The 23,352-nt window shown below is 35.8% G+C and overlaps 1 protein-coding gene across 1 annotated transcript in view; it reads right to left on the bottom strand.

Moving 5' to 3' along the window:
- Window positions 1-23,352, bottom strand: part of PTPN4 (protein tyrosine phosphatase, non-receptor type 4 (megakaryocyte)) — a 70,680-nt gene that overhangs the window by 41,547 nt on the left and 5,781 nt on the right. The window contains exons 2-10 of the mRNA XM_009887282.1: window positions 22,822-22,929; window positions 18,757-18,799; window positions 18,581-18,659; window positions 14,564-14,608; window positions 14,261-14,313; window positions 11,946-12,066; window positions 10,739-10,826; window positions 9,478-9,566; window positions 2,509-2,572 (exon numbers count right to left, since the gene is read on the bottom strand). Coding sequence (XP_009885584.1) covers window positions 2,509-2,572; window positions 9,478-9,566; window positions 10,739-10,826; window positions 11,946-12,066; window positions 14,261-14,313; window positions 14,564-14,608; window positions 18,581-18,659; window positions 18,757-18,799; window positions 22,822-22,929 — 690 coding nt within the window. The remainder of the gene's footprint in view (window positions 1-2,508; window positions 2,573-9,477; window positions 9,567-10,738; window positions 10,827-11,945; window positions 12,067-14,260; window positions 14,314-14,563; window positions 14,609-18,580; window positions 18,660-18,756; window positions 18,800-22,821; window positions 22,930-23,352) is intronic.

The raw sequence follows: 23,352 nt of genomic DNA on the forward strand, positions 1-23,352 counted from the left end.
ATAGCACCTCAGCTTTGCATCCAAATAAATCTGGCTACTCAGCTGTACAATTTGTTATATATTTACCCACAACTTTGAAACACATCATCAGCATACCACGAATGTATTTTCACTGCCATATCATAAATTGATGCTTTTAAATATACACTCAAAGCACTAGACCAGAGATATTTTACATACCAAATGTGCAATCACTGAGTCACTTCACCTAGTTTCTGCTGCCTAGAAAGAGCCATTTAGGCTCCCCTTACTGTTAATGAAATGTACTGGGAAAATACTGGGAATGAAAGCAAAAGTAAGCATACACCACCCAAAGAGCAACTTAATCCATCCTAAAATGTACTTCCAATTCATGCAAGATGTTTCACCCTTTGCATGTGTCTGGGTACTATAGAGGAAGTCTAACGATTAGCTTTGGTTAGCTAATCATCATGAAACAGAAAACATGTTCTTTTAACCTCACCAAAGCTGAATATAGGTGAGATGAATCTTATCCTATGAGTCTACTCAGGGAAAGTAACTCTGGAAATAATTTTAATATTAGGTTTGATTAAAAAATTAGTTTAAGTATGCCTTCTTTGGAAGCCAAATTTGAGCTTTGATCTTAAGATATTCATGAGTTGGAATGAATGAAAATGAAGTTCTTGCCACCAGTTTTCATCTGATACATACAGTTTAAAGAAAAACAGTACGAGGCTTTTTAATTTGTTGGCTTGGATAACGCGTCTCAGAAGAGAAATTACATTAGTTACGTATACTACATTCTGGTGCAAGTAACAATATGCAGAGCACTAAAAAGCAAAAGAAAAAACAAGATGAGAAAGCTATCTTTATACTACCTTCAATTATATGCAGATTTTTTTTCTGCAGAAAATAGAGAAAACACTGAAGTACAGTACCCAATCCAATTTTCTATCTAGGTATCGCAATCTTCAAGGTCCCGAACTCTGCTATTATAGTCTTTTCCTCAAATTCTGATTTAGAAAACAAGTACAGTTCATAATTTCCGAATTCCAAATAAAACCCCAAATTCTCATCTCAGATCAAAATACACCATATGCCTGCAACTGTAATGCAACTTACACACACTGGTATGAAGATAAAATTTGACCTCTGTGCCTGTCAGAGATCAGTTTGCCTTTGAGAACCAGCCTACAGCTCCTCCAGGGTATTAAGAAATACCCGTGTCACCACAATGGAATATTCCCCCCCCTTCCTTTTTTGTATCATTATAATTTTTCTGCTCACAGTGCATGATGTCTGCTCAAGTTGACAGATACTCCTGTTTATTTCACATAATAGCCAAAGTTAATTTATTTCTACACGTAATTACTCCAAAATCCTCTAAAATCCTGTTACCCTACTTCTGAACTGATAGCTACTCACACTGCTCCAAGCACACAGGTTAAATTTCTGTCAATTAATACACAAAGTGTCTGCATGAGGTCAGGTAGTTGCATTTGTGAAAACTGCAAACTCCTGGGCTTCATTTTAAAGGATCTGCTTTTAAGATATACAGTTTGACATCTATTTTCAGTACTAGTACAAGTCACCAGCCATTGGCCTGATCTGATGCAACAGGTGTTTCCTCCTTCTATTTTTCTTATCTCACCACATTGTCTCTAGATTTGGAGTAGTCCTATAGTACTCAGGATGCTTTTCTGCCTAGAATCCATCTTTTTTATCTAGTCAGTAACTCTGTATTTCAGGTCTTCAATTCCTTTCAGCTGTAAGAACTGCACAAAACCTTTTAACTAATCTGATGAGTTAAATCACATAGTCATGTTTTTAATTAATTCCTTCATCTTTCCCCAGTGATATGTCTGTGATGGGTTTAGACTAATCTCTTGGAGGTGTGGAACAATCCATTTCTTGCTAAATGAACACGCAGTGGTCCTGTGGTGCTTTACAGGGCAGCAAACACGCTCCCACAAGCAGTGAAATACACAGATCCTTCACAGAAAACTTCAACTTTTTCCCTAACGAATTTAGAAGTAGGCATAAAAAATTACCATACGTAATTTAAAACAGCAAAGACATTCTTATCTCTTCCGTTTAACCATAAGTAATAAAGCCAACTTGTATTACTAAATCCGAATAATACAAATTGGCATGTTTTAATCAAACATTTACTTACAGGCACTTATAAAACTAAAGCAGTATTAAGCATTACCTTTAATGTGGTTTCTTCTAAAATTTAAATTTAATATTGATTTACTTTCAACGTTTTCACCGTTCATCTTTTATATAAGCAAGTTAGATTTCCTGCACACAAATGTAAAACTAAATGTATCTAAAATATAAGACACATCAAATGAAAAGAAGTCTTATAAAGTATTGTAATGGCCCATTTGAGAACTAAAATAGCCAGAATGTTGGTGAAACTGGACTTTTAATTGCAAATAAAGGCAAGAATCAAGATAATACCAGTCAGTATAATTCAGACATGCAGTATGGAGAAATTTCATTGCTTTCATTTTTTGAGATGAAATTTAAGACAGTACTCACCAATTCTTTCCTAAGTTGAATAAAAAACTGTTTGCACTTGAAAGAAATTTTTACAATCTTCAACCTAAATGAAAAATAAAATCACAATATTTAAAAATTCAGTATACTGAATCATGGTTAAAGGCTTAAATACACCTATTGAAAATACACTTTCTAGAGAGAACAGATTTTATTTCATTTCCAGGAGATTTCCATAGACAAAAAATAAGATATCAAAGATCACATAAAATAGCTTGTATAATTTGAAATTTATGAGCCATTCATTTAAGTTACCTATCAAATTCACTTCTTTTCATCCTAAACCCAAGGAAGTTGCTAATTTAAGTATCTTTTCCCAGTTCCAAAGTCCAAAGAGCTATTCTATCCCCAAGGTCATTCCAACCACAGAAACCACTATGAGGAGGAAAAAAAACCATTTAAAATATCACATGACAGGAAAAAAACAGCCTATGGATCTTTTCATCTTGCAGGTTATCTATAAACATCCGAGATGCTGACAGTAATTACAGACAATTTTGCATGGTCACTGCAATGCTAGTTATGCTAAATGGGAAAAGACAGGCCATACTTCCATTACAATCTAACAATATACTTTTTCAAATAAATGCAACATTAGGATAGTACACATCCTTTATTAAATGTTAAGTACAGGAGCATTATTGTGGTCACGAATAAAAGCAAGGTTACAATTGTAACAAGAAAAAACAGAGTAACTTTCGTCACTTTGAAAAAGAAAAAAACCTGATATGATACTGCAAACTACTAAATTCAAATGCCGTCTCACTCAAAGGAGATTTCACTGACAATTATGAAACTCAAAGCAAAAGGAGAGTTTAGATCACACAGTTAACTTGCAGGAAACTACACAGCAAACTCTTCAGGGGTTACAGTCAACCTTTTACACAGCATGTTTATACAGAGCACCCTTACTAATCTGAACTGTCATCTCTGATGGTCTCTGTACTTCAAGTTATTATATTGGCCTGGTAAAGCTACAAAAGAAAGAAAAAAACCCAAAACGAACAAACAAAAACCCCCCACCAATCCCCCAAAAAACCCAACACCAAAACATGTCAGTGAAGACAGTGCTACAATTTTTGAGATAAACGTATTCATGAAGAACATACAGGGACCTCAATAGTGACTGGAATTACTACTTGCATATTAATCGCCTTGTGGAATAAAAAACCCTCTAGACTGGGAAGGATGAGAAGCAAAACATTAACAGGCACCTAAGTTGGCTATCTGTATATAGAAATTATCTTCTAAACTAAACCAAATGGAGACATTTTTCTCCAGGGGACTATTCAGAACAGGAGCCTAACTTGGACGTCCTAATTTGTTGAAAGAGTCTCTATCTCAAATAACATAAAGGCAGTCTGTGAATATTAGCCTTTAAATTATACTTACTTAAATCTTTTCCCATTTCTTTTTTCTCTCCTAGCTTTGCCATCAGTTAAAAAAAAAAAAGGCAGCATCTTTTTTTTTCTTTTTAATTCTTAACAGTTTGTTGCCTGATTAGTTTCTCAAGGATTAGAAATTATAAAGGGGGCTACAACTTATCTACTGAAATCATGTTATTCCACTGGCAATGCAGGAATGTTCTTAGCACCTCCTGTGACAAACAATTGCTTAAGAATAATTAGGGATGGGTCCTAAATTTTCTGGATGGGCTACACACTAGTGATTACAGCAGTCTGACTGTGGAAAAAACAGAAAAAAGTTTTATTAGACTACTTAGGCTGCAGTTAACCAGAAGTATGTTATGATTAATTTTCTAAAATTTGGGGGTACAGGGCAATTAAAAGAACATTTTAATATACACCTTTTCTAAAAACAAAACTGCACACACTACAACATATCAGATTTGCTTAGCATGCCAACTGAAAACCTGAAAATAAATAAAATTATTCCATTTATAAAAACATTCTACTACCTTTTATTCTTTTTTTCCTTCTTCTGCTAAAGAAATTACTGCCTTTGGTGATTTACAGACTCAAAGAGAATGATACGGATGAAAGCTGTACATACTGTTTTTTAATCTCACTCCATAATATAAGCAGAGTGAGGTCAGCTGCCTCTTAAGCCTCAAACCATTTGGAACAGACTCAAAACTATAACGTTAGCCATTAAGGTCTAACTTAACCCATAAGAATCACCATTCAAGTACAAAGAAATGACTCAGCAAAGCTGAATCTCAGCTATTTTCGAAAAATACAGCAGATAAGAGGAGTTCATACACACTGCTAATATCCTGCTAGTCATTAAATAAGAATATCCCCAATCAGCCAAAGCAAAAGACCTGTCTGCCCATGTTTCCTTTTTCTGACTGTCGGCCACGGTGCATATCCAAGGAAAAGGCTAAGAACAGGCGGGCCTCAACAATATTTTCGTGGTATGAATTTTCCAGTCTCCAGTCATCTCAGACGTCCTGAATCATAAGATATATCTTTTAAAATGAAGAGATATTTAAAAGTCCTAGTCTAAAGTCAGGACTGTACTCAAAACATGTGGAAGGAGTCTCGTGATATCAAGCACTGATTCTCACTAAGAACTTTACCACCCCAACCCTTTGCCAGGACGGTGATAAGGCAGGACACAAGCAATCCAGCAAATTTCTTGACCAAGACTTCTTTGACACAGGTTCTGGACCAGTAAGCTAGGGAAGATGTTCTTGGTAGCACAACTCACAAATACGGAAGGACTGTTCAGATTTAGTAGTCAAAGACAAACTTGCCTCCAGCAGCTGTGAAATGGTGAAGCTAAAGATCCCGCGAGAAGTGAGAAGAGATGCAGCAGACTAAACAACCCTGGAGTTCAGGAGAAGAAACTCCAGCTTGCTTAGAGCTCTGGTATGCAAAATCCCTTGGAAGCTGCCTTTTGGGGCACACGAACTGAGGAGAGGTGGCCAGTCTTAAAGGACAATCTTCTCAATCCAGGAAAATCCCGATGTGTTAGAAAACATGCAAGCACGGAAGAAGGCCAGTTTAGATGAACTCGGAACTGCAGACTGAGCTCAAACACAAAAGGGAGTGTACGGGATGCGGAAGCAGAATCAGATGGCCAAGGAGGAACACAGAAGTACTACCTAAGCATTCAGGGATAAAACTAGGAAATCCAAAGTGCAACTGTGGTTGCAACTGGCAATGGACATGGAAAAGCAAAAAAACTTTCCAGGAGTACACCAACCACGACAGAAAGGCAGAGGAAAACATGTTTCCACTGCTGAATGGGTCATCTACTAACAAAGCACAGGCTGAGGTACTCCATGCTCTTCTCCTTTGGTCTTCAAGGGCAAGATCTACTCCCTGGATTCCCAGGTCTCTGTGCCTGGCAGCACTATTTGGGGAAAAGAGGGATTACCCACAATACAGGAAGATCAAGTTAGGACACACTGGATAAAAGGCAGTCTCCTTTGTTTTGCCTTATTCCTGCCATGTTTCCCTCCTGTTTCATTTCTCTCCATGATCATAAGGTTCGTAATATGCAAATTAGATATAATATCAAATTAAGAGGGAGAGGGCAAAGATACTTTACTTGATTCTTCTCTGAGCAATAGAGTTAAACCTTTATTTCTTCCCACATACACGCGTGTCTATCCTCTCACTTGTCTCAAAACTCAGATCAGGAGTATTGAAAAAGGGATAGCTAAACATTCACTGTAGCCATAAAGCACTGGGAAGACATAACACAGCTCCAGCTGCACAGGAACAAGAATAAGTGGAAACAAGGAGAAAAAGCATCAGTACTGGTGTCACTGGAACAGCTGCATGACTATGGATAAAAAAGAAAGGTAATAGGTCTACTAGTGAGCTGTATTGTGAGAAATGACATTTCAGATCCTTACTCATAGCAAAAGAAAGCCTATAAGAGGATGAAAAAGGGGGGTGTTGGGGTGGGGTTGGTGTTGGGTTTTTTTTTTTAAAGATAATTATGTTAGTACTATAGTCTTCACAGGAAGAAATTAATATCCCTGATGTCAGCTGATACGGTTGAATACAAAGAAGAATTGTTTAGGTAATTACACACACACACAAAAACCACACTAAAAATTTAGATCAGCATGCAAACAATATGAAGCGGAGCTCACAGAAACCTCTAGCTTCCAGCAGGGACATGTAGCTTAATTATGACTTATATTGTATGTACTCAGTAATTTACTGGCATGTTTTACAGAACCTATTTCTACTATTACTGTTTTCCCAAAAATAACAGCAGTAAAAGCAGCCTGAATTAAAACCTTCCTGGTCATTACAGCATTGCATTTATAAAGCAGCCTTAACCCAGAAATGGCTCTAACACTTCAAAACTCTTACCAGATGAAGGGTACCTTTCTTAGAACACGCTGCTATTATAAAGGAGGGTCTGACTGACTAGTATAGCAGTTCCAGGCTTATCATTGCAAGATCCAGTTTTAATTTAACCAACTCACCATGGAGACTGAAAATTTACATGGTCCACAGTTGCCTCAGCCTTACTTTTCTTTGAATGCTTACAGGCAAAACGTTTACCATGTTCAATTGTATCTGGCTGTGAATAACACTTATGTTGTAACTTTGGTTTTTCTTTCTCTCAAAATCTACTAAAATTTCACCATTCACACTGTTTCTCAATATGGTGAGCCACAGAATACGTAACATCCTACAATAAAACTTGAAACTAAGCTTAGCACATAAAACCAGAATGTCTCAACAATTCATTGGGTTGAAGATCAAGACTGCGATTAACATCTTAAATCTCTGCAAGGGAACTTACTAAGAGAAAACAGGTCACTGATTATAGGTAATGGATCTTACCCCATGCTAACAGAAAACAACAAAACCCCATGTCCTACATGTGGGTGGCAGCAACCCCAAGCACAAATACAGGCTGGGTAGAAAATGGATTGAGAGTAGCTCTGAGAACAAGGACTTGTGAGTATTGGTGGATGAGAAGCTCAACCTGAGCCAGCAAGGTGCGTTCACAGCCCAGAAAGCCAACCACATCCTGGGCTGCATCAAAAGAAGCATGGCCTGCAGGTTGAGGGACATGATTCTGCTCCTCTACACCGCTCTCCCACCTGGAGTACTACATCCAGCTCTGGGGCCCCCAACATAAGAAGGACATGGACCCGCTGGAGCGAGTCCAGAGGAAGCCTACGAAGATGATCAGAGGGCTGGAGCACCTCTGCTATGAAGACAGACTGAGAGAGTTGGGGTTGTCCAGCCTGGAGAAGAGAAGGCTCTGGGGAGACCTTACAGCAGCCTTCTAGTACTTAAAGGGGGGCCCAAAGGAAAGATGGGGAGAGACTCTTTATCAGGGAGTGTAGCGATACGACAATGGTTTTAAACTGAAAGAGAGTAGATTTAGACTAGATATTAGGAAGAAATTCTTTACTGTGAGGGAGGTGAGACACAAACAGGTTGCCCAGAGAAGCTGTGGATGCCCCATCCCTGGACGTGTTCAAGGCCAGGTTGGAAGGTGCTTTGAGCAACCTGGTCTAGGAAGGTGTCCCTGCTCATGGCTGATGATCTTTAAGGTTCTATGATTCTGTGAATTCAGTATAGACTACTTATTCATATGTTCTGATTGCAAAGCAGGTATTTGTGTGGCTTGACAGGGCTGTGGTCCTGCTGCATACCTGCTTATTTGCACAAGTCTGAATTGAGACCAGATACTCACAGCTTGGGCATCTCCTCCACATGTTCCCAAACTTGGTCGCTGAAACTGGTTGTGAGGTCTGTGGGGTAAGCTATCCTTTGTTCTTTTCTCCTCATATGGGCCATCTGAGAAGGCTAACTAGCACCCTACTCTCAGAGCAGTGTCCCCATTAGGAAGATGATCTTTAAGGTCCCTTCCAAGTCTAATCATTCTATGATTCTCTCTTTTTATGAAAAATTTTTCCAATTTCAATTGTGGCAATCAATTTAATCTGTTTATATGAAGATGACAGACCAGCCAAGAACTTAAGAAAAAGTCCAGTGCTGCCTTGGCCAAGCACACACATCAGCAGCAAATGAAAAATGCAAAATCAGTAGCAAAGGAAAATTAAAAACTTTTCATCACTTTCTAGAGCAAACAGCTTCTGTGACTGGTAAACTAATGTTTATTATGATAATTTTATATGGCTGACTTCACCCACTCAGAATGCTGTTATAGCATACTCAATGACATATTTAATAAATAAGGTTGTCAAAGCGGATTCCAGTCAAAGGAAACCAAGGGAAGGTTACCTCTGAGAGAACTAAAAAAAAAAAGCACTGGGGAAGGTAACATAACTTCTATAGAGTACTACAGAAGTTACAGAGCATTTCTTTAGAGCACTATAGAAGTTACTGTGCAGGACAGGATTTCTCTTTTATCTTTCCCCTTCTTATATGAATAAATAAGAACAAGATCCCAACTTAAGACGACTGATAACTAGAGTAACTTATTTAATGAGGATAACTCCATGTTTACAGAACAGCTTTAAAAACTATTTTAGTTAAGAGAAGAAATAAATGACAGCATTTTCTGCAATAAATTCACTTTTTGCTCCTTATCATGAAAATGGTTATTTATGGATGAAGAGATGACAATACTCCGAGTTCTCCACCTTAGTTATCCTCAAGTGCCAAACCTTCATTACATTTAACACACACAGTGCAATTAAGTTATATGTGACAAAACAGGTAAGAGCAATCACTTTCCAGGTTAATGTTTTATGTTCAGTTGTCTCTCTAAAGCCTGTGAGCTAGACCATAACGTTGGCCCTAAACATAAAGTCAGCTTACAAACTCTTGAAGAAAATAATGTATTAAAATTCATTATAGTTTGCACCACAATCATTTAACAGCATAGCATGCAGAACCCCATCATAAAATTACCCATAGCACAACTTGATATGCTACAACTAAGTTTCAATCTTTTTTAAAGTATGTGACACTGTTAGTTGCAAAAATATGTTTTGAAATAATGAACAAAAACATTAGCTTAAACAGCTGTCCTTACCACTGAAAGGTGTTAATTCGTACTCTGTTCTTAAAAATTAATATTCCACCTGACATGACTCCAATCATTATTTCATTGTTACTCTGATCCTTTAAAAGAAAAGAGAAAATTACTTCAAGAACAACATAAATATCTTTGAACATTCATCTATGTTCTCCTCTCTCTCCCTCTAAAAAAAACATAGTAAACCAGATCTCAATTAACATGGAAGGAAATGCATTTTAATAAGACAAGTGAGAATTAAATTATTCATTCCTATTTAGGACAAGCCTGAATGTTTGCTCTGAGTTCTTTATAAGCTACTGCAGAATTTTGATTTCTTAAGTTAGATCTTCTGTCTTCCACCAACTTCGAAGAAATATACAATATAAAGTACTCTAGCAGTTTATTACAAATAACAGCACTAATACACTGGCTTGGCATTTGCTACACTAAAAGCAACCAGCAACTTAAATTCCTACCTGAAAGGAAATTGCAATCTCAGAACACAGAGAGCAGAGATTCTAAAACAAACAATATTGTAAGCGTATTTAAATAGCACATTTTTCCTGAAATATCTTTGCACTCTAATCAAACACCTGCTATAGATCTCAACATGTGTGCAACAACAGCAGGATACAGAGCAGTGAAGTAGGATGCATTTCAAATTCTATTGCAAGGTTCTCTAACCTTAGGGAGTAGCACAAGAATATTTAAAAACCAGAGGGGTCTTAGTTACTAAAAATAATTATATTCAGAGGCTTTGCAGAAATGGTAGCACTGTACCAACAGGTTAAGATTGTATGAGTCAAGACCTTGAGCTACTTGCTTCACCAGATAAAACTGACAAGATCAAATTAGAGTACGCTTACCTTATATTAACAGTTCATATTACATAATGATAATGATTTAGAATTTGGTTCTAATCAGAACCAGACTAAATATTTTTTAAAGCTGACAGAGCCTTAAATATCAAAAGCACATTCAACAAGTACATTTTTCTTATTCACCAGCAGTCAACCGAACTGGCATTCAGGCCAACAAGGCCTGAATAACACACGTATAACTAAGCCCAAATTTAAGCGAAGAAATAAAATCACTAGAGTGAAATAGCAGCTACTAAAATTGGTAAATCACAGTTAGGCACCTAGTAAGATATTATTATTTTTTTTTTATCTTGTAAGCAGCAGCCAGGAAGGCTTACTAAAAGTAAGTATTTGTTTTTCCATAAATCTCAGAGGAATCCATTTTTACATCACAACACTAGTTCATCCAAACTTACCCTTGCATAGTGCAATTCAACTCCATAAAGTTCTAAGGTACGTGCTGTATTGAGATAATTGAACTCCGCTTCTGCAGGAGACAATCCTCTGAAAGAAAGAAGCCAAATCAGAAACATTCTAATACAATCCCCCACATCAGGCTCCCTAGTGAGCTCAAACAGAAAATCTGCATTTGTTTTACTACTTCTACCCCCACCCTGAAATCTGAATTTCCTTTCTCACCATAAACAGACTTCAACCCAAAAACTTTAACAGAAAAAGACTTGTGCTTCCACATAGATAAAGTCTTGACAAGAGTCCGTGATACAGCTTGCAAACGCTTATGTTTTATTTCTAATCCACTGCATCATTTAAATGTCTGTGAAGCTCTAGAATCTGGAAATTACATTTGCAGTCCTGTATTTTGTATTGATAACAGCAATTTCTCTCCAAGGACTCACTCTTAAAGTTTAAATTACCATCAACTCTAATTTCTTAACCCTACACCTAACAGAATTTGCTAAGCCATTGACTGAAATGTAAGATAACATTCAATATTTTCTAAAACCAACAACACCCCAATTAAGCAAATGTATTTGTAAACATAGCTTACATTTTGTTAAATTTAACTGTAACAAAAAGGACTTAAGTTCTAAAATACCGAGGAACCGTCACTAAAAAAGTACCACAATGTTACACACTGAAAAAAAAAAATATTTTCCATTGCTTCATCGCCTTTTCCTCTTTAGTAAAAGGTCACAGACTTGCACACAGGAAAGAGCAGATATCGAAGAAAAGGACTTTGTTACTTCTAAATTAACTCTTGTTTACTGGTGAGAGCACCACGAAAACAAATCCTTTATGCACAGAGCATTCCCAAAGACTGAAAAAAACTCTTAAGAAATTATATCCTGCTAAGTTAATATTCTATGTAATAGACACAAACACTGTTTTCAGTGTACCTTTAACAAGTTCATTTTTTCACTTATTTATCCTGTCATTCTGTCACAGATATTCTATTTGTGCAGAGTATCAATGGTACTTATTACACAGACAATCTACCCCCAAAAAAATCACATTAAATGTACTATTAAAAAAAAACCAACCAAAAGAACCCAGAAACCTTTAAGACAAAATACTCATTTTTTTTTTTTTAAATACAATAGCACAGCACCAGCAGGCAGGATTTGACAAAGTCAGTCAATATCTTCTGCTGTAAATCCTTACATGTGCTGCTGATGTAATTTTGCTATTTCTTTTTCAAAGTCTTGAGGCTGGCTAGGGATGAAAGAATAGTCTGAGAGGTAGCCTGGCAAGTTTTCTGAATGGTTGTAGTCTCCCAGCTCGGCTAAAATATTAAAAAGAGAGGTTATTGTTTATCACTGATATACTTGGCATTGTGCAATGCCCCCAAATTCACAAGAGTCTGCTCCCACATACTTTATGATCTACAGCAAACAAAAATAGAGAATACATTTGAAATCCACTTTTCCCTTTTGAATAAACAGTCACGTTCTCAGTGAATACAGTGGAGAACATTTAAAGAAAGCTTTGAGTAGGTGCTTATGCAGGAAGTTTATGAAGTGTTTAAGTTTTAATACACAAATTCACAAATGCTGTCATAAGGGCTATCATTAAATAATATACTTCAAGGTATTTGATTTTTTCTTCAACCTTTGCTTGCTTTCATGTGATTACACAATATATATATTTTTAACACTATAACTGCTGTTTCTTTATTAAGATCTGCAAAACCCACCAACTCATTCTGTACTAAGATATATTCAGAAGCATTAGAAAAATATTTTTTTGCACATTCAATCGTATGTATGGAAAAAAGTATGCATACATACACCTACATTGAAACTACTTTATGTGAAACTTCTAAAAAGTGCATTTACGTAATTTCTAACACTTTCTTAGAATTATAGGAAATACACTAAAATCACATTTATTGTCAGAGTAAAAAACAGACAAACAACAACATTTGCTAAAAATACAGGCTTTGAGGCTTTCTAAGTCTAATAAAAAACCCCGCAGCTTTAAATAGTTGCAATCCATGTAACAGATTTACAATGACAGATAAGTAACATAACATGCGAAAACTGGAAAGTTCACAGCAACACAGCGTGACGTGAGTCCTGGGCAGGTCTACTGCCACTTTCATGGGGCATGGAAGAACTGACAAGAGAGATGAAGGCACTTATGGAGTGGGATGATAAGCAAGGGAAAGGTAGAAAAGTCTGGAGCACTCACACTGCCAGAAAAAGATCCTATTTTAAATAACTTGAAAATTGGAAAATGGGACCAGGTTTTATAACGGAGTGCATGCCTTGCTAAAATCCACTACAGAGAATACAGGACTATCTGAGAGCTACATCTGCTATTTACCTATATTTATACAGAATCCCAAGAGCTAAGCCCAGAGGGAGTTTAGTAACAGGCACGTACAGAAAATCAGTAGACAGAGGTCTGCACACTGAAGAACTTAAGGGCAGCACAAACTCATATATATATATGTCATTATAATGCACTGCGCATTCCCACTTCTAAAATATTTGAAAAATAAAAACATTTCATTCTTAAAAGCTTAAAATGTTATAAACTTTTCATAGTGCCTGCTTCATTATCAAATACCTTATCTCTTCTAAGGCAAATCCCTAAGGCATGACAGCACTTGCAGTACGTATCTATTTCCAAGAAGTGGGAGTTTGGGAGTTTTGTTTATGAGAAATTGCTCTATTGATTCATCTGGAAAAAGGTGACCACTTATCAAAACTATGCATAAAACATTAAGTTTTTTTTCCCTGAAAATATTAACATGGACACTATTTCTCTGATATGTACAAATTATACATAGTACTAAATGTAGATATAAGTATCTTTAATACCACAAAACCACATAAATATAGACAGATATATCGGGATTGCTTAGAAAACTGAATTTCTAACAATCACAAATTTCAAGTGCTGAACAGTCTCTTGGTTGGTTGTTGTGGTGGTTTTTTTTCCACTGAACAATTTAAGTTTATGAAGGAAAATGGGGAGAGAGGAAGAAGACTAAATCTCAGTCTTCAAGACTTATCTACTCACTGGCTGGCTTGAAATTGACAACATGGGTATTGAACTTTTTGGGTAGATATGACCAGAATTCTCTTTTCCACACCTATTTGGAGGTCCACTGTATGGTATGTTGAAAATGTTAAAGTCTCTAAAAAATGCTTTAGTATAACTCTAAAGAAAAAAACCCAACCCTACGCTTCAGAATACAGAGAAATACAAGAGGATTGTTTTGGGGCTTTTTAACTGCATGGGTTTAAAGAAAGAAAGCGTTACCAGGTTTTTTTTCCACATCTAATTCAGCAAAACATGCTGGGGGAGAAAAACCAACCAACCATATTTCCTTAATCATGAGAAAAGTAGCATCATGTCCAGAAACATCATAATATAATGCTATACAAACTATATTCTTTAGAAACTAATCAATGCTACATTTTATACGTTTCAATACTAACATGTACATGAATACTAATTATACTTACATTGAACAGCATAGGAAGCCAGAAGAGCAGCAGTATTATAAGGACAGGGCAATCTGTTTTGTTTTGTTTTTAAAACAAGAAACAAATAAAATTACATGTTTCATATGAATTTGCTTATTTCAAAAAGCCCAGTCTTTCATAGTCCATGAACAAATTGCACAGATAACTATTATAAACACTTCTACTTGCATAAACAGTGATTTATTTTAAATATATTTTTATTTTTGCAGGTAAAATCCCTCACCGTTAACTTTTTCTAAACCAAAGTTGCATTTAATGTTTAACACAACAAAAATGTCTTACCTTCCAGTAACAATGTCCTGTTTAATTTGCAAGAAATACTGGTACCTTATTAAAAAAAAAACAAAAACAGAAACCCCCATTATAATTAAAAATAAAATTATATAATAGTTTTTTATCAATTTAATGCATTTTGCTTTCAGTTAGTGCAAAACTAAAACTTAATATTTTGCATGCTGTTTCTTAAGCTCCTATGGGAACGAAATTAAACTGTGATTAGTAAAATAATAATCCAACTTTGTAAATTAAACTAGTTACAGGCTATGAAGTTATACATTATATTTCAGTAAAAGGCTGCAAATTTCACATTATACCTGCTTTATTTTCCAGTATTTATGTTGAACAAAGTTTAAAAAAAAGGAAAAAGAAGTGCCTTCATGATGAATGAGTGTGAACAACAGAACTATTCAATATGGCAAATAAAAGTTGAAGTTTGCATCTGTGTATGGAGGTACCTTAATAAGAATGATTTGTACTCCAGGTAGATAAAATTAGTTTATTCTCATTGAGTATTTGATATTACTCTGTTTTCATTTAAATTAAGAGAATTTATTTTAGTATTTTGGAGTTACATTCTTAAATAAAAAGTTGTGGGTTCTATCATGTCAAACGCCTTCCAACTGACTTCCCTTGAACTTCTGAAGTTTTCTTTAATTATGATATGAGAAAAGCTTGGTTTATAAATTCATCTAATCTTCCCATGCCCACTCTTTCAAGTCAGGAAGGAGACAGAAACAGCAAAAGGAACAAATAAGCACTTTAAAACAGCAGCAGCAGAAACACTATAACAGAAATCCCAACAAACCTGAAACTGCCAACAGATTTCCCTCTAAACTACTTCCTCTGTTTCTCCAACAAAACCCAAATATTTTGTTAACATCTCAGAATGAATCTTTTGTTCATTAGATTTAGTTCCTTCATATTTCACTCAAAGGTTTCAGACAATTTCAAAGTAGTATAAATGTTTACATCAAGTGGCCAATCACACCTGCTATAAACCTCCACTGACAGAGAGACTGAAGTGGGGTAACAAACAAGACTTACTGAGATGGCAGGATGTTAGCACAAGCTTAAACTTTCAGCAAAAATTGCTTATTATGGGGCGTAAAAGCAGCTGTAGAATTTTGGCTTTAATGCCTTTTTATTTAAAAAAACAGTTTCACTGAGTGGAAAATTTAAACATCATTCCTGTTTATAAATTTATTCTGTTTTGGGACCTCCTACATTATTGTCATTACAAAAATCATCTGGTTTCCTTCTTGTTATTCTGATTTGAAAGTAGAGAGTCAGCCATACCCATTCATTATAAACAGTCATCAAAATTCCTTATCAAAAACACCTAGTTCAAGTTCGACTGAAACCAAACATTAAACATTTCCCAATATTAACTTGCAATAAGAAATTAAAAATAGAATGTAACACTTTATTACACATAATAGGACTTCTCATAATTGTGCAGTCTTCAGAAAGTGGATTAAGTACCACTTTAAAGACTTCCACAAACATTTACAAATATACACACAGAAATCCAATCATTTGCAAGCTAAATATAGTGGAAAGGTAAAACATTCCATGTTTGAAAGAAAACGAGGGAAAATAATTGCAGACTGACAAGCAAAGATGTTAGCCCATGTGCTCAACTCCTACAAAACCGTCTGAAGGTTCTTTTACTGACTAGAATGGCAAGAAGCTTAGTTTAAACTATTAACCTCAAGAAGTCAAAACTGAGACAATAGCCAGGCTCTAAAGACCTCAAAATACTTTTTTGTTTTCCACCTTAAAATGCATATTGAAACCAAGAGACAGATAAAGCAAAATTTCTTTACCTGATTAAAAAAAGCAATAAATGACAAGTTAATTTTATGTATTAAAAGAATATGCTTCACATACTTAGCGCTTGAGCATCTCTTCACAAATATACCCCAAAAAATCAATTTTTCCTATTTTTCCCGTTAACCGAAAATTTATGGCTGCACAAATGTAGGACAAAATAATCCTCTATGTGCAGCTGCACCTTCATTTATTTTACTGGTTTTGGTGTAATGCTTTATTGAAAATATCCCATGGTATTTAAGGGACCTCGTGATTAAATAATGCCAAGCAGAGTTCATTTTCTATCCACTGTTTTCAGCAAACAGTGAAGTTAATTGCTTGTTAGCTAACCACCCCAGTTTGAACGCAGAAGCCTTGCATATTATTGAGCAAGATGGGAAATCAATAGAAGCTTTAGCAATGGAGATCTGAAAAAGCCTGCACAACAAATTCAGCTAAAACAATGAAGGCGGCATTGCATTACAATGTTTTCATCTTCCTTTTATATATATACAAATATATACAGACCTAGAAAAGGGTAAGACAGAGTTATTGCTAACTGGAGCCAACATTAATAAGCAAGTCTTTCTGCCATGAGCAGAACTAATGGAGCTCCGTCTCCTACCAAGACAAGTTCCTAAAAAACTCTCCAACACAAGCTGAGCTCCCACTGACCTCTCCTGACCTGGGGCATTCGTAACCTGTCTCCCTCACACAAATTCGCATTAGTCTAATAAGACACAAACTTTCACTGAACCTTTCCCTGACATCTATTCATACTGCCTCGTATGTTGACTCATTCCTCTGTTTTCATGAAATTTAGAAAAACTGAGCATCTTCCAAGAGTCTCAGCTTGAGCCAGAATTGTCAGAACTTTGTGCTTTGTTTCTTTTCTTTTCTTGCGAATACTGATTACATGAAAGAACCCCGTATTTGTGACATGGCACCCTAACCTTACTCCAAAATCTCCCAAGGATAACAACTCTCTCCTTATAGTAATTCCAAATACAAATGAGTTTCCTCAGGGGCAATTAGGCCTATTAGCAAAAAAGGCAAAGCCGACCTAGATAAAGCAATCATATATTATTCTTCATCCAAATGGATGCTGTATTTATCACGTTGTATTTACAGCATAACATTTAAAGTAAATAATTATCTCTTCTTTACTGTTTACTTCATATTGATAAACATTTACTGGTTTTCCCACCTCCTTAGGAATATTACATATTGTCCTTTAATTCAAATAACACATTTTTCATTATTCAGATATAGTAAATCGCCAAATTTTCTCAAAGCAAGTATTTCAATAAAACAAAGCCTGATCCAGGATCTCCGAGACTCATTTTAGTAAATTCTGTCTGCATAGTTGTGTCTAAAATTTTGGCCAAAATATGACAAATCACAAGAAATCATAAACAAATGTGGACTCAAATTTTCAGTTTTGGTACTTGCATTTCTAAAGCTATCCTTAATGATTCAGATATTGTTTTTTGAGTGGGGCTGACCTGTTTTCAGACTGGCTGACATCCAAAAATTCCAATCTGTCAAATCATGCCAGTTATGGAGAGGACCAGAACTAATTAAGAATAGTGGAAATTTGATGTATTTCTTCAGGGACTAATTGCAACTCACAAGCCTCCTATCTTCACTCACACTGAGCGTTTTCTTCAACGGACTTCAACACACTGCTATTAAAAAATAGCTTACATGCTTCAAGCCAGGACTACAACCATACAAACAGATTAATTTTATTAGTGCCAAGCAGAAAATTGGGGGGTGGGAGGGGTGGGGTATCAAGAAAAAAGTGCAGAAAGCTCAGGATTTATTTTTTTTTTTAATCACAAAGGAGAAAACAAGTAAGGATAAAATTAAATTTGTACTCATTGGTGAATAGTGGGATTAAGTTTTTCCTCTCTTCTCTACTTTCCCTTTTCTCTTTCTACTTGGTAGTATTTTCTTCATGTAGTTACTTCACTTTGCATATAAATTTGCAAATTTATTCACAGAGGCTTTTTGTTATATTGATTTGGTGCAACTGCATAGTTCATATCTGTAATTATTAGGCAAAAATTAGAAGCTTGCAAATATGACACAAAAATGATTTAAAAGAAAATTTCCATTTTAGACCTTAAAAAAATTAATGATAGGTTTCCCCTTAAACATAAGCCTTCTAGGAAAATGTTTTCTTGATAAATTAATTAGACCTACCTTGTATATTCTTCTTGGAGCTTGTTTGGGTCACTTACAAAAAACTTAACTCTGAAGTTCAAACTGTGAGGCGATCCTCCTACGGTCAAGAAAAGTTATTTCTAATTAATCAGGGTTCCCTGGAAAAACAGCGTAATAATGATATATGAATTGACAAAATACATACATGTACTCACTTTTTAATTGTTTCCTGATAGGTTTGTTTGGATCCAACCACCTCTGGAAAGACACAAATTATAATGCCAACTTTAGAGACACAATAAAGGTACTAATTATAGCCTTATATATCAAGTAACTTGCTTTTCTATTACTTTTTACTTGGTCTTTTACGGAAACATCTTACTGGCATACAGTCTTCTTCCTGATTCTGGAAAGACACCAACATTATCATCAACATTTGCTATTGTTCTTCTTTCCCTGAGATTAACCTCTGTCCAAGTATCTGTCTCTTACAGTGCTAATTCGACTATAACTTGGTTATATGATTGACATCTGAGCCTGAGAAAGGTTAGAACTCAACTATGGTGCGTTTAACCATCTTCAGCTACTCTTTAAACTGATTATCTAAGGTGAACTAACTGTGGCAGTGAAGAACTTATAGTAGGCTAATTTAAGCAGGCTAATTTACCCAACTCAGAAGTTAATTTGCTTAAACTAGTTCCAGTACTTTTGACTCGGCATTTTGCAGGTCTGACACATCCAGGGAGTGATCCCACTGGCTCACAGATTCTCTTCAAATTGTCAGCCCGAGTGTCATCTCTGATAAGTCACTAATTGGGATCTTGGAAACCAAAGGCTCAACACTCAGCCTAATGGATTAAGGACTACAGAACAATTTTACCAAACAGTGCCCAATCTTGATCATGTCTATGGGAGAACGCCGCTGTGGGGAAGTACAGACAGATCTTTATAAAAATGAATGGTGCAAATTTCAGAGAGAAGTATGGTACTCTGGAAAGCCCTACAAGTTGTTTAAACCACTCCCCACCAGCAACCCAGCAGAGTCTGCAAATACCAACGTACATCAGTTAACTCATAAGTCGACCGTTGTTATAAATACTGTTCGATTCCTCATCCTGCCTTGCAGTGCAAGCCCACAAGCCTCAGGAAATGGTTTTATGGCCACAGTTCCTATGAAGTGACAGAGACCTAACTCTGCACGGCATATAACTACTTCACAATTATGACAGGGCTTTTTATTTTTTTCATGTGACGGAGGAGGAAACAAACACACGGAGGTACCTGAGCTACCTGACACACACTATGGATCTGAAGTTAATTCTGAGTCATTTAATTCATCGGGAATAACAAATAATGATGACTACGTCCATATGCTGTATCCTTGTAGTAGATGACCTAAAAGGAACTAAAGAGATGGTATGACACAGCTTAAAGAGTGTGATTATTAAAAAAAAAAAAACAAACAAACCCAACCACCTCACACCGGATCCACTAACTTTTAAGACTAAATATAAAGGCTTAAGAAAGAGCTTTCCAGCCAGGGATACCCATTAATTTTATATAAGAACCTTTCAAAACACAGTGAAAGATACTACAGTACCTTTAAGCAAGGGGTTATGATCCAATATATCTGATAAATAGGCAGATCTGACTGACAATCCTCCAATTTTTTATTTTTTTTTAAAATGGAAAATATTGTTTGCTATTACAGTTAATCCAGAAAAAACTGGAAATGAAATGTCTAAAAGAAAAGCTTGTATTTACACTTCCTTCTGGTTGTAAATATCAATTTGGTATGTACTAGCATAGCTCAAAGCACAGAAGCGTAACTGTTTTTTGAACCATATTTAACAGGCAATATCCATGCTTTCAAGTGATATCCAAAAGCAAATGGTGATTTTTCTCTCTGAGAAACTGCAAAGGGTTAAACCCCTTAATATTAAGCTGAAGTTGATGGGATTTAGGCAAAAGTACCAGAACTTTATGAATCAAGGTGCTGCTAGCAACACATGTTATCCCATTTACGTCTCCATAAATCTGAGAGGCAGGCAGATTTGGAGATTCATGGATTTTGTATCCCAACCCCTTAGAGAGTCATTTCTGTACTCTCTCCTCCCCCAGCAACGATCCTTGCCTCTCTCCCTCTTGTCAAGGGTGCTCCAGCACCCACACTGACAGTACTCGCTGCACCCTCACTCCCACTATGCACCATTACCCCCTTCTCAGCATTGCTCCGGGCACCCACAGCCCAAGACCCCGGCCAAATACACCACCAATGCTTTCTTGCATTGGCTTTTACTGTGACATTAATATTCTAGAAAAACACAAAGCTTGTGCAGTTTACGAAACCCACATTTAGGCACAATGATAGAGGTTTCCCACTCAATTAGCAGAATCCCCTTTTCCCCCATCACCTTTATCTCCTGCCGTACTGACTGCATCTTACTAATATTCAGTTGTGCTATTTCACAAGTAACTAGAATATTTGTCTGGGTTCTCTGTCCAAATGAACCGAGTGTAAAAGTAAACTGATATCAAAACCTGAAATTAGTCCAACCCATAAATTCTTCAAGCTTACATGACTAATATTGGTAACATTTCTATTTAGCTCTGACACACAGTTTTCATGGCAACTAGATATGCGCCGAAAAGCCAAAATATTTAGAAATCAAAGAATACTAAACCTTTAAAGCATGTGCTTATACCAAATAGCTGGGAAGTCATTCTTCTTTTGGACTAACTCTTAACCAGATCCTTCTATTACAGTGGTGTGTTCAGCTGCTGATAGATAAACTGAAAAAAGAGATCTTGGAGGAGGTCTAAGCTTTGGGAAGCCAGATAAATGAGAATAAGAAGCACCACAAATTTCTGAATGCAGAGTAAAATATTCAGTGATATTCAATTAAGTACTTTTTAAACAAAGCTGAAAAATAATTCAACCTTTTCTAGAGCATGGCTAGGTCTTTTCAGCCTGGAAACAAAGTTTCCAGAATAAAAAGATTAAATGAGGCCAGCTTGCCAATGTCTTAAAACAACTATCCATGAAGTTACAAAAGAAAACTTTTTAAAATACCTACAACTGTGCTATATAGGCTTACTCATATTAATAATCTTACCAGAACTTAGAAAAGGAATATAATTAAGAATAATTCACTCTAGAGAAGAAAGAAATGTGGAAGTTGTTAACTATTCAGGCAGAAAAAAATTATGGCTGTATTGTGACTTCTTTCTTCCTCTTCTACATTAAAAATAAAAAAAAACCCCAACCTTTTAGTAAGATAAAAAAAGTATTCCTTCTATTTAAAACAGTCACTCTTGACGGCAAAACAACAGTAGACCCAATCTGCACTTTCGAAAGTTGCACTATCTTCTGAAATTCACCTTAGTTACTGAATGATTAACACTACAGTGTCATTTATCTCTAGATCACATTCTGCACATTTTGTGAACAAAAATTACTTTTGACACACAAGTTGGGAGATAAATTTAGACCCCATCACTGTGACATGCATATAATGGGAATTAGGTAAAGAACTGTATTATAAGGAATAATAGTTAGTTAAATTGCACTTTAAAACAAGTGCCGAACGTTTGATGCCTATAAAAGAAAGTATTCAAGAAGTATTCTGCGAGCAATCATGATCTCAGCAGTGCAGCTATAACTATTGCAGCCACTGAACGTTAAAGCTGGATCTATTTGTTTCTACTAGTGAATTATAAAATGATTTACAAAGTTTCAGTCCTATGGAATTTCCTTTCAATTAAAGCTCATGAGCATTAAATTAGAGCGCATTTTCAAAGGAGTCCCTTCTTTTTTCTGTTAAGGTGATGAGCTGACAGCCCTTGTCAGACAGTGGACTATATGAAGCACTATTAAAAGACCTACCGGGTATCTGGACTAGAAACAAAAACACTGTACAGGACAATCTAAAACCCCCTCTCTTTTTTTTGTCAGTCTTAATTAAAAAGAGTTACTATTTCTTATCCCGACTGACAATGATCACACAGTCTAGTAAATAGATTCAATAAAAAAAGCAGTGTCCTTTTAAGGTATTATTTCTTAAGCACAGAACTCGGTATTTTACTCCAAACCTGTAACTGTTTACATTTAGTTTTATCGAAAATGCAAGGTGATACGGAACCACTCCAATAACACAGTTGGAGAAGAGGGCACAATATTGCAATTGCTTCTATTTACTTCTCTTTACAATGACACAGAGCATAGCAATGAACATGATCAGGACTTATACAATCATATTTACAAAACTGGGTAAACTTACAGGGTTATCAGTAGATTCATCAGCCAACTGTAAACCAAAGTAATCTCTCTCTGTCAAATCGAGATGCTTGAAGACTACATCCAATAGAACTTGTCCCTGATCATGTTTCTGCAGAGAACAAATGCACATATTGTTTAATGAATATATATATAATTGGACACACAGACTTGAGGCAGGCAGAGCATATACGCATTCTTCCAGATGTGCTCTAGCAGCCTAAATTTTAAATATCACAAGTGCATCCCAGGAGCACTATTTTTAAATGAATTTCATCTCTCTTTTTGAAACATATGTAAGGAATTACTATTTTTCTTCTTTGTCATTTTCTGACAGTAAGAATTTCTCACTTCTTAGCTAGCTACGTGATTATTCCTGAAAGCCAGTCATTAGCCAAATTTGATATTTAAAAGGAGTACTGAAAAAAAGAAAAGAAAAAAAGTTAGGATTCGACAAAGAACTTTATAGCCTTGTTTGGGTCACTAAATTTAAAAGTACAGGTCTGTACAAGTTATTCTTACTTATTTTATCTGA

The sequence above is a fragment of the Charadrius vociferus genome, unplaced genomic scaffold (genome assembly GCF_000708025.1).
Source record: "Charadrius vociferus isolate BGI_N301 unplaced genomic scaffold, ASM70802v2 scaffold385, whole genome shotgun sequence".
Classification (NCBI taxonomy): domain Eukaryota; kingdom Metazoa; phylum Chordata; class Aves; order Charadriiformes; family Charadriidae; genus Charadrius; species Charadrius vociferus.